At 27.6% G+C, this 12,490-nt stretch overlaps 7 protein-coding genes across 7 annotated transcripts; 3 read left to right on the top strand and 4 right to left on the bottom strand. All coding sequences in view use genetic code 12, as the record gives it.

Moving 5' to 3' along the window:
- Window positions 1-873: 873 nt before the first annotated feature.
- KTR4 (putative mannosyltransferase) lies at window positions 874-2,316 on the top strand (the record flags this gene model as incomplete). The annotated part of the gene is made up of 1 exon (XM_706876.2): window positions 874-2,316. One exon carries the CDS (start codon window positions 874-876, stop codon window positions 2,314-2,316), a length of 1,443 nt encoding a protein of 480 aa, XP_711969.1.
- Window positions 2,317-2,470: 154 nt separating this feature from the next.
- Window positions 2,471-3,397, bottom strand: CAALFM_C103990WA (uncharacterized protein; the record flags this gene model as incomplete). The annotated part of the gene is made up of 1 exon (XM_706875.2): window positions 2,471-3,397. The coding sequence occupies one exon, from the start codon at window positions 3,395-3,397 to the stop codon at window positions 2,471-2,473; it is 927 nt and encodes a 308-aa protein (XP_711968.2).
- A 519-nt stretch (window positions 3,398-3,916) lies between these two features.
- SPC19 (Spc19p) lies at window positions 3,917-4,444 on the bottom strand (the record flags this gene model as incomplete). Its single annotated transcript, XM_706874.2, has 1 exon — window positions 3,917-4,444. The coding sequence occupies one exon, from the start codon at window positions 4,442-4,444 to the stop codon at window positions 3,917-3,919; it is 528 nt and encodes a 175-aa protein (XP_711967.2).
- Window positions 4,445-5,836: 1,392 nt separating this feature from the next.
- CAALFM_C103960CA (uncharacterized protein) lies at window positions 5,837-8,446 on the top strand (the record flags this gene model as incomplete). Its single annotated transcript, XM_706872.2, has 1 exon — window positions 5,837-8,446. One exon carries the CDS (start codon window positions 5,837-5,839, stop codon window positions 8,444-8,446), a length of 2,610 nt encoding a protein of 869 aa, XP_711965.2.
- Window positions 8,447-8,908: 462 nt separating this feature from the next.
- On the top strand, window positions 8,909-9,448 carry CAALFM_C103950CA (uncharacterized protein; the record flags this gene model as incomplete). Its single annotated transcript, XM_706871.2, has 1 exon — window positions 8,909-9,448. The coding sequence occupies one exon, from the start codon at window positions 8,909-8,911 to the stop codon at window positions 9,446-9,448; it is 540 nt and encodes a 179-aa protein (XP_711964.2).
- Window positions 9,449-10,054: 606 nt separating this feature from the next.
- Window positions 10,055-10,564, bottom strand: CAALFM_C103940WA (succinate dehydrogenase membrane anchor subunit; the record flags this gene model as incomplete). Its single annotated transcript, XM_706869.2, has 1 exon — window positions 10,055-10,564. The coding sequence occupies one exon, from the start codon at window positions 10,562-10,564 to the stop codon at window positions 10,055-10,057; it is 510 nt and encodes a 169-aa protein (XP_711962.2).
- A 329-nt stretch (window positions 10,565-10,893) lies between these two features.
- Window positions 10,894-12,402, bottom strand: CAALFM_C103930WA (uncharacterized protein; the record flags this gene model as incomplete). The annotated part of the gene is made up of 1 exon (XM_706868.2): window positions 10,894-12,402. The coding sequence occupies one exon, from the start codon at window positions 12,400-12,402 to the stop codon at window positions 10,894-10,896; it is 1,509 nt and encodes a 502-aa protein (XP_711961.2).
- Window positions 12,403-12,490: the final 88 nt, after the last annotated feature.

Here is a 12,490-nt window from a genome sequence, read left to right as displayed (position 1 = left end):
ATCATCATTTGTATTTGAATAATTTTACTTGTAGAATTATATTGAAAAAATAATAAAAAAACTTGTTGTAGTTCTGATCCAAGCTTCTGTTGAACTATCTGTCACTCATAAACGAGATACCCTAAGCAAGGCTTAGTTTTACAAACGTAGGTTACCTTACAAGTATATGTTGAACTGAAGACGGCAGAATCACAAAAAAAAGTTGTTGTTATACTTGTACCACTTTATTGTCTTTTGGTGGTTGTGATATTTGCATTGCTGTATTACACAAAAATTTTACTTTCTATTTTTTTTTATTAGACAAACAATCAAATATCAAAGATTCGTTCAATGGCATTAACCAAGAATGATCTATAAAAACAACAACACTAAAAGTGAAAAAGATTATTCAATAGCAGTAAAAAAACGATAATCAATTGGGAAGTTGAGTTTGTAGACATTAATATAAATTCTAGGCAATTTAGGGGATGAGGCGAGGGTGTAGACAAAGGGGGGCGGGCGATGACAAGAAAAAAGTGGCACAGCAGCAGCAGCAACAGCAAGGCAGGCAGTAATCTCTCGTTCGGTTTTTGTTTTCCTGGCCGCCGCCCTCGCCCCCCTTAATTGCATTTTTTTTTTCTTCTATTATTATTTTTTGAGCGCGATTACACGCAAAAGGAAAATTTTATTCTCTTTATTTGAAGAAGTAACCATAATAATTTATCCACACCACCTGTAAGATAATATAAACCCTTATATATACCCACAGGCTTTTTTTATTTTTTCATTCTTAAACATATCCTACAACTTTATATATATATATATATATATATATATATCTTGATTTAGATTTACATTATTCAATAACAAGTAAGAGAAAGGTATTTTCCTCAAATGATTAGTTTTATTAGTCTTCGGAGAAGAAAATTGATATCGATTCTAGCGATTTTCACCATATTTATCCTTCTGGGTTCAATCATTGGATATTATAATGGTCATCATCATATAATTAAAATGGTGGAAAATTATACACCTGATGATTTTCAAAATTCAATAACTGCATTGACTAATAAATTTGATTTTTCATATTTACCTGGATTTAAAGGAATCATCACCAAAAATAATAGCACTAGTTTTGAATCATTAGATGATCTTGATATTAATGGATTTTCATTAATTCCTGGTAATGTTCAATTTAAATTTTTAAATAAAGGTAATAAAAAGGGTACACCAGAACAAATTCTTGAACAAAATATGAAAGATTATAAAGAATTATTAGGATCGAAAACTATTGGACAACCAAAAGATGCCAAATTGGTTCCACCACCACCACCTGAAGAATTACCAAATTATAAAAGAGCCAATGCAACTATATTATCATTAGTACGTAATGGTGAATTAGGGGCAATTGGTAGTAGTATTAAACGATTACAAAAAAAATTCAATTCGAAATATAATTATCCTTATACATTTTTAAATGATGAACCATTTACTGATCGATTTAAACAACGGATTTTGAAATATACTGGGAATGCACCTGTCGAATTTGTTCAAATTAAACCTGAATATTGGCAAAAACCATCATTTATAGATACAGTTAAAGAAGCTAAAGAAATGGAAATTATGTTTAAACATGATGTTGCGTATGCCAAGAAGCAATCATATCATAATATGTGTCGATTTTATCTGAGTCAATTTTATAAAATTCCTGAATTACAAAAATATAAATATTATTGGCGAGTGGAACCTAAAGTTAATTTTTTCACTGATATTAATTATGATGTTTTTAAATATATGGAAGACACCCAAAAAATTTATGGATTTACCATTAATTTATATGATAATGAAGAAACCGTGAAAACTCTTTGGCCTGAAACCATTAAATATTTAAATCAAGGTGATAATTATAAATATATTAATCCGAAAGGATCATTTCAATGGTTATTAGAAGATTTACAAAATCCTAAAAAAACAAAATTTGCTGGAGGTTATTCAACTTGTCATTTTTGGTCAAATTTTGAAATTGGTGATTTTGATTTTTTCCGTAATGAAGCTTATGATAATTGGGTTAAATATCTTGATTCTACAGGGAAATTTTATTATGAACGATGGGGTGATGCACCAGTACATTCAATTGGAGTTAGTTTATTTGCTGATAAAGATAAAATTCATTTTTTTAAAGATATTGGTTATGATCATGATCCTTATACTAATTGTCCAAATACTGAAACTACTCAAATGTGTGAAATTGGGAAATTTAGTAGATGGGAACATTTATATGATCAAAATTGTTTAATGAATTGGCTTCATCATGATCAACCCAAAGATGTATATTAAAGACAGAGGGGGAAAGGACAGAAAGAAATATACAATTGATTTTTAATGTTTTTATTCTTTATGAAATGTATATGTTATTATTATGGGGGTCATTATATAATTGTGAATCGAAATCGAAATCGAAATTGAAATCGAAATCGAAATGTTGTAAAAATTATATTGTTCCTCTAACTAAATATATTGTATCACCAGTTTTAAAAACAGTTGATTTTAAAGATGTTGATATTAATTTTGGTTCTCCATCAACACCACTACTACCATTATTATCTTCCAATTTAAAAATATTTAATTTCTCCAGTGATTCATTAGTAACATTATTTTTATTTTGAATATGTAAATTATCAGCAACTGAATCAAGTGATCTTCCGACAACCCAATTTTTCGATATAAATACCGGTTTTTTATCTTTATCAATAGATATTTGTAAATCAGGATTTTCCACATATATACACCAAATATAGATTCTATCATTCATAATGATTTTATTATCACCTTTAGCATTCTTTTTCAAATTAGCAATATCAATGAATTTATTATTACTACTGGTCTTACTTGATTTACCACCAAATAATTTTGATGTAATTGAATTACCCCCATTGGTAGTACCACTCTTCTTGTTCTTCTTTTGGTTGGTTAGAAATTTTTGAAATTTCTTAAATGCATTGGAAGATCCACTAATAGATACATCTCCAACTCTAAATTGAGTTTCTTTAATTGTTGTTGGTCTTATTGGATTGATAGAATTCAATTTTGCTTCTAATTTCCGTTTATCAGCATTTCGATCCGGAAATAAACTTTTCGAAGAAATAATAGTACCACCACCACCACCATTATCTGATTCATCAGGACTAGATGATCTTGATTTATGTTGATTGAAAAATTTATTTTTGGCAATACATTGATGTTGTTCAATGGTTCGATGTTGTGAACAAAATGTTTTTTTACAAAATTCACATATAAATGGTAAAAAATCTAATTGATTACAATATTGACAATTTTTACCAATATCTATTAATCCTTGTTCATCTTGATTTGGTCGTTGAGATTTATCAATAAATAAATTGGTTACCCCTGATGACATATTGAAATTTGTGTGTCGTCTGTTTGTTGTTTGTTGTCAAGTTGGAAGTTTAGAAAAATCTAATAATAATAATAATAATAAAAGAATGAAAATTTTTAAAAAGGAAATTCTAACTTGATATTTATACTAATTTGAATTGTTAGTTGATTTATTTATAATCAAATGGAATAAGTAATCGTGTGTGGGCTATTAGAGAAAAATAAGTAAATCGATGGCGGTGGCAAAGAGTGTGTGGATCGGAATTTAACTTAAATTAGTAATACAGATCACGTGACACACATGCTCTTTTTATTCTTAAAACATTTAACTTAATATCTACAGACGACAGTCTCCAAAAAGAACAGTAAGCATTTGTTTGTATTACTTGATTATATCTAAACATAAAAACCATGATTATTAAAAGGGGGGGGGGGGGGGGAAGTATGTTCATATTCCAAAGCTCAACTTCAAGTACATGCTAATAACTTCCCCCAACAATCCTATGTACTTGTATCATACACTTTATTAACTTCTTGGTGTTTAGTTCAACCGATTTAATGAGTATTGTAATCGAGTCTTTTTATCTCTTAAAAATCGTAATTGATGAAGTTTATTAACATCATAACCATTTTTATGTCTATTAGTTAATAAATTATCAATATCTATATCACTTAATCCATTACTATTAAAATTTTTCCCTCCTTCTTCTTTATTACCTTTTTTTTCATAATTTTTCAATCGAACATTTATTAATTTTAATTTATTAGTTAAAGTAGTTTTCTTCGTTTGTAATTGAATTAATTCATCTTCTAATTTATTCAATTGTTGATTTAATTGTGGGGTAATATTCTTGGTGAAATTTGATTTTGCATCATTTAAATCTAATTCAGGTATTAAATCAAATACTTTATTCGTTGATAGTATTTTTGTTAATCTGGTACTATCTTGTAAAGTTTCATCTAAAATTTTATTGGATTGTTGTAATATCTTGATTGATTGACGTAATGAATCAGTACAATTGTCCAAATTATTGAATCGTTGGTTCTGTGGTAGGTCTTGCTGTGTCATAGTTAGTAGTGTATATCTATGTGTATCTTAAGGGTTGACAATATATGTATTAATTGAAAAAGGTCTAAGTAGATGGAATAATAATAAGATGATATTGTGTGTGGTTTGTTTTGATTTTTGGTTTTTGGTGTTTTTTTTTTCTCTCTCTCTCTCTGACATCTTCTCTGTTCTCTGTTCTTAATAATCATCATCATCATCATCAAATCTTACTTGCAATATAAGAAATAAATTTCACTATTAATGTAACTACACTTTAAACTTCAAACAGAACAAAAAGATTTCTGTCTTTTTTAACATAAGTTGCAAAGTATTCAATTACAAAGTAAGTATTAGAATTAAGATTAAATTATAAAGTTCCAGAATTATTAGTCTTGGAAGCAAATAAAAAAAAAGAAGAGCATAGTATGGAACAGATTGTTAAATAATTTCATAATATTTACTTTAAAAAACTGTTACACTAAATTATGAGCTATACACTACATCTTTCCAACCAACATAATAGCTTTATATAACCTATAGTTAATAGTTCACAAGTATGAAAGAAAGCATAAGGAAGGAAGGAGGAAGAATATATCAAAATTGGTAGCATCAGAAAGTCACATTTTTGTTTTAGACGACAACACGCGCTGAGACATTTTTCTCTTTCTCTCCTTATCCTGCATATTAGTACTTGTGTCACAAGTCGTCCAATGTCGTTCTGTCCATACTTTCCCAACACAGCACACATACAATACAACCCAATACCATACAATACAATACAATACAATACAATACAATACAATACCATACAACCCTTATTAATAATTACTTCACTTGATTTAATTTAATTTCACTATATATAATAGATTACAACAACTTCAACATATTACAATATTATCAACACTAGTACTAAACAAAATTAAAGAAATTGATACTCATTATTTGACACTTACTGTTTCGATTATTACATATTTCTTTTATCAAAGTTTTCCTTTTTTTTTTTTTTAAATTTTGATTTTGATTTTGAATTTTGAATTTGATCCTGAGTTTTCCAATAGTTTTACTTCAATCACCAACAGTTCACACCATATACCACATACCATATTACTTCATTTATATATTTCTTTTCTTTTCTTTTCTTTTCTTTTCTTTTAGTTGTGGTTGTGGTTAAAAATATCAGGTTTTCTAATTTGGTTGAATTTAAATTTCCATTTTTGCAAAAGTTTTTATACCAATTTAGAAATTACAAAAAAAAAAAAAAAACAAGACACCAATTCCAAATTCAATCCCGGTTCAACGGTGAAGAAAAAGAGTCAAGAATCAAAAATCAAGAATCAAGAACCTAGTTTAAGATTAAATTCAAAGTAACTAAATTGGCCCCATTTCTTTACAAACTAACATAAGACCAATCAAATGACAGATATCCCTATAGCTCTTGATAATTCTCAATTACTTAATAACAACAATAATCTTAATTCATCAAACCATCATAATCACAACCACAATCACAATCATCATCACCATCATCTTCTGAAACAAAACTCACTGCAGACAACAGTACCAAAATCATCAACATCTTTTTCAGAACAACAACACCAACAACCATTCCCCAATTTAGAAACAAAGAAGAGTGGATTGATATATATCAAGAATTCACAAAGTTTAAAGAATGGAACAAAAATATCTAATAAAGTACCTCGATCTAATAGTAGTAGTAGTGGAAATGGTGGATTAAGTTCTAATACTTCTTCTGTTGATGCTAAATCATCTACAGCAGCATTAGGCAGGAAAAGATCAAATTCACAATCACAAGTAGTATCGATTCCAACAAAACCAAAATATACTACAGCTTCAACATCGCGTGATCCATCAAAAGGAGGAGGATCTCTGCTACTGTCACTGACATCAAGAATATCATCAAATCCAAGTAGCAATAATGGTTCTTTATCAAATCATAATCCTCAAAAACGGAATCAAATTCAATATTATGTTACTCTTTTACCTTTAAATGATACATTTATTAAGAAACATCTCCCTGTGGCAACATATCCTGAAACAACAAAATTAGGTAGACCAACTGGTACTAAATTTAAACCTGATGTAACTAATGGATATTTTGATTCACGAGTTTTGAGTAGAAATCATGCACAAATTTATATTGATCCCAAAAATGGCAAATTAATGATACAAGATTTAGGTTCATCTAATGGAACTTATTTAAATGAAGTTAGATTATCACAAGATCCTACTGAAATTAAAATTGGTGATATGATTTGTCTTGGATTTAATGTTCAAGCAGAATCTACTCATAAACAAATAAGTTTAAGAATTGAAAATTTGAATGTTATATCTACTCAATTAGAAGGTGGTGATAATTATAATTATAATAATAATAATAATAATAGTGATATTAATGGTAATGGTAATTTCTTTATTAATGGGAATGATCAATTGGATACACCTGAATTTAAACGTTTATCATTTATTGAAGATATTGCTCGACAAGTTGAAAAAATTGATTTTGAAAATGATGATGATAATTCAACCGAATTAAAAAACAAAGACCATGACCATGACCGTGACCGTGACCGTGACCATGAAAATACTTTAACGTTTGATAATGCCTTGTTTTCAGATATTAATCCTAATATAGAAGATAATTTATTGGGACTTTATTCAATGACAAATTCAGGAATATATAATAATTCTCAAATCACTAGTACTACAACATTAGAAAATATTATTAATGTATTAGTACTTAATTTATCAAGAGTTAAACAACAAAATTCTTCATTAAATAGTTTATCGACATTTTTGGAAAATTATTATTATAATTTAAATCAATTAAATCAAGATTATTTGGATCAACAATTTCAAAAAAAATTACTGAAAATTGAACAAGAATTAATTAAAGAACAAACTAATCATCAAAAATTAAAAGATAAATTTAAAAATTTGGAATTAGAATCAAATAAAAAATTGGATTTACTTAATAGAAAATTCAAATCTATGGAAAAAGATCGTGATAATTTGAAAAAATCTCATATTGAATTACAATTGAAATATGAAACTATAGAAAATGATTATAATTTAGCTAATGAAACCATTGAATCATTAAAACAAGAAAAATTAGATTTACAAGAAGCTCTTGATGAAATGACACGACAACAACAACAACAACAACAACAACAACAACAGGAGAAAGAGGCAAAAGAAAGAGAAGTTCTTAAATTGAATGGGAATAAATCAAAAGAACTTTTAAATGATGAACTGGTTGTAAGTGAAGCAATTAATGGATTTATTCAAGATCTTTCTCGAACTCCTTCAGTTCGTGATAATATGAAGAATTTAGAATCTTCTGGAACAATAAATAGAGATACAATTAAATTAACTCCTCCAGTGTCCGACAATGAAGAAGAAGAAGAAGAAGGAGGAGGAGAAGAAGAAGATAATGATGATGAAGGAATTAGTTTACCAAGTACTCCTAGTGTATTACAACGCAATGGTTTTAAAATTGAACATTCTCAAAAGGAGAAGAGAAGCAACGGTGACGACGAATCAATAGATTCTAATTTTAATTCTCATTCTCATTCACAACAACAACAACAACATAATGATAAATCTATTAGTCCAATTATAACAGATTTTGAATCTATTATTGCTACGAATTCAATCCCAATAAATTCTCCTGAAAAAAATTTTCAACAACAACAACATCAAGAAATTGAACCATTTCCTAAAGTTGAAAATCAAAGTTGTAATGGACTGCCAATAAAAAAATCTATTACAAATCAGAGTAACAACAACACCAAACTTCTTGGTGATAAAGGGAATCATAATAATTTATTGAAAAAATTATTTCTGAATCAACAAGGGGGAGAATCATCATCATCATCATCATCATCACTGATGAAAATTTTAGATAAAATTGAAATTGAAATTGATAAACAAAAATTACAAACAGCAATAATAGCTATGTCAGCTATGATTATAGGTTATTATTTACAAAGATTAACCAACTAATTAATTAATACATCACACGATAAGCTTTTTTTTTTAGAAAGAATTTACTTGTTGTTTTATGTTGAACTAAATTAAATTAAATTAATAATAATTATTCAACCTTCCGGTTAAGGTTGTTTAGGTTAAGAAATAGAAATAGAAATTATTATTAATAATAACAAATATTACTATTTACTGTTCAAATTTTTTAATGTAGCTAATGATATATATATATATATATGTATGTATTAGATATGAAAGTAGATTATTAAAAAGTTCAAGTATACCATTGATCAATTTATACTTCTTGGTGTATTATTATCAGAGTATACGTACTTCAATCTCTCACTCACTACACTGGCTCATTATTATTCCAATCCAAAAATCGTCTTTTTTTTTTTTCACAATATATATCAACCCACTAATAAGAACAATTATTGTACAACTATCATCATTCTAACACCATATTACCCATCCTGGACCATGTCAATAACGATAGAAGATATACCAAACCTCTTACTAGAGACCAATAAATATAATTATTTATCAGAATTATTAACATTAGATCAATCAATATCGTCATCATCATCATCATTGTCGTCGTCATTGTCGTCGTCATTGTCGTCGTCGTCATCATACACTAACCTAACCATTCATCAACAACAATTATTTAATACATTAGAATTATTTACATTTGGTAATTATCAACAATATTTAAAATATAAAGAGAAATATATTGATCTAGATGAATCTTTATTGCGTAAATTATTGGAATTGACTTTAATTACTATAGATTTTGAAAATATTAATCAAATTATAAATTATCAAGATATTAAAAATCATTATGGTATAGAAATTAATAATAATAATAATAACAACAACAACAGCAATTCAGGGATGATTATTTCATTAATAATTAAATTAAATTTTCAAAATTTGATCAATATAAAAATCAATGATGTGGAAAAGAAATTAATCATCAATGGTGGTGGTAATGGTGGGGGGKGGAGATCACAATATTAAACATGTTTTTCGAGATATTTATAGTAGTACTTATAATTATAAATTAAAAGTATTGGATGAATTAAATGATATTAATATTAAATCAATTAATATTGCTAAAAAGTTTTTACAAAATTGGATTAATGAAAGATTGATCCCTTTGAAGAATGAATTTGAAAAGAAATTATCAATTGAATCGAAAACCAATGGTGGTGGTGAAGGATCTATTGAAAAGAATTCAAATTCAGAGAATGAAGATAATCATCCTAGTACTAGTACTAGTACTAGTGATATAATAATAACCGATGATAATGACATAAAAAGTACAAGGAAAAGAAAAGTTTCTGATAATATTTAAAAGATAATGATTTACTAAGAATGGAAAATTTACAAAAAAGAGAATATACCAATTCAATTCAATTCAATTCAATTCAATTATTTTGAAATTTCTTATATATAAATATATACTTCAATTTGTATTTATTATCAATGAATAAAACAGTAACAAATAAGCGTAGTATCCATCTCCTAATAATTTAAAGGAGTTATCGACAACTCGATAGCTCTTTCTAATATATAACCATTCCCCTTGCTTACTTAAAATTAAAAGTTTCTCCCCTATTCATTTTAAGCTTTCCAAAGTTTTGAAATAATATTGGAAACACCACCTTCTTTAGTTTCAATTTGATAAATACCATAACCAGCAATACCAGTACCAAAAGTCAATAAATACATGGCATAATTATGATAAGATCCATAAACTCTTTTAGGAATATAATCTATAATACAACTTTGGAAACCAGTATGACAATGAAATAATAATAATGCTGACATGGTGGAATCAATTAAAGTCGAAGCACCACCACCAGTAATAAATGGTGCTAAAACTAATGGTAACATACCAATAGCAACAATCCTTTCACTAGTCCAATGTAATGAACCTTCTAATTTATGTGGTGGTGGTGGTACATAAGCATCATTAACTGTACCAACAATATAACCTGGTGGTTGAGGAATAGTTTTAATTCCTCTAGTAAAATTGGCCAATAATAATGGTCTAACAGTAGTAGTTAATGATGATGATGATGATGATTTAGTTAAAGTGGTTAAACCAATACGTGAATAAGTTGAAATCATGATTTTCCCAAGTGTATTGAAATGAAATGAAGTGGATTGGTTAGTTGATTGTTGATTGTTGATTGTATAAAGTGAATGAATGAATGGAATTTTTTTTTCCTTTACTGATTATGGCGTGTGCGTGTGGAGGCAGAGAATTTCTTTGTTTGATTATTTTCAATTTTAACTTGATTGGTTGATACTTATATACAGGAACACTCACATTACACACAAACATACATACATATATACATATATAGCTAAAGCCGAGTTTTGCCGAGCCTTCTCTCTTCCTACCACTTCCGGGACGGACAATAATAACAACAACAACAACACCGGTCTATCAAATCTTACTTGGCTAATGGATATAACCATTGACTTCTATTTTCATCATCTTCATCTTCAAATTCATCTAATTCTTTAACTCTTGCTCTTGGTTCAAATCTATCTCTTAATCCTTTTTCAACTAATCCAATTGGAGTACGTAAATAAATTGTTTTACTAATTCTTTTCATTACTCGATCATACCAAGGGATATCAAATCGATTACGAATTTCATAAATGGAAACATCATGTTTTAAATTTTGACAACGTTTAACATCTTCTGGTTTATGTAAATTATGATACATAATTTCAAGATTATTTAAAACATTTAATAATATGGGACCAAATTTAGGATCAGAATATCGATCATAATATAATTCTTGTAAAATTTGTTCCAGAAAATTAATTGCTTTATCTTTATGACCTTTAACCCACATGATTTCACTAATATGAGCTTTGATAGTATTAATCATTCCAATTAAATTGGCTCGATCAACATTGAAAAGTGGGTATGTAGCTTGATTTGCTTGATTGGATTCAATTTTCAGTCTAATTGTTTGTAATGATCTTAATTCAGATAAATAAATTTGTAATGATTGATTTAATAATTCTTGTTGTCCTTGAGATTGAGATTGAGATTGAGATTGAGATAATTTAGCTAAATTAGATGCTAAATCATTTAAACAATTGATTAATTCATCAGAAATTTTGGAATTTTCTAACAAGATATAATCATTATCAATTTGCATTGATTTATTAGTTTCAATCAACATATCAATTGATCTTTGTAATATAGATATTTTTTTAGTAATATCAGGAGTAATTTTAGCCAATACTCGACTACTACTAGATAATTTTTCAGCATCACCTAATTTGAAAAATATAAAATCATCATCAACAACAATTCTTGTCAACATTTTAATAGCAATATCTAATTCCCCCTTTGATAATAAACATTTACTATATCTTAAAATCATATCAATATAAAAATTTATAAATTTGATAGATTTATTATGAATTAAAAAATCCGTAGATAATATCGGTACATCATATCGATTATCAAATTTACTTTCATCAATAGTGGTGGTGTCGCCCAACTCTTGTTTAGCTAAATCAATCAATAATCTTCGATAATGTTTTGTTGCATGACGTGGTGATTCACATACATCATCCTTATTAATGGCCATAACAGCATTAATATGATCATCTAATGATAATTCAAATGGAATATTTTGTCGTTGATTGGCATCACTATATAATAAATAACACAGACCAAAACTAACAATAAGTAAACCACAATAAACACCAGTTAATATTTGTAATGTGAATTTAAATGGGCCTAAATTAGTTGTTTTCGTCGACATTAAAGTTCGTGATTGAATTAATGTGTGTGATATAATTTTTGGTGTGGTTCTAAGCGTTGTCAGTGTTGTAGGTTTTGTAATAAATGATAGTGGTCTGAATATGATTCCAGATTTCAATGTCTGTAAAGCATTACTCTGCTTAGATAAGATGGGATGTATTCGACGAAACATGAGATTGATAGGAGATGTAAGTGGTTGGATTGGTGAATGGGATATATCAAGTATTATGAGTATTGATGAATTGAAATATATATATATA

The sequence above is a fragment of the Candida albicans genome, chromosome 1 (genome assembly GCF_000182965.3).
Source record: "Candida albicans SC5314 chromosome 1, complete sequence".
NCBI classification, from domain to species: Eukaryota; Fungi; Ascomycota; class Pichiomycetes; order Serinales; family Debaryomycetaceae; genus Candida; species Candida albicans.
This window is presented reverse-complemented; position numbering and strand designations above follow the sequence as displayed.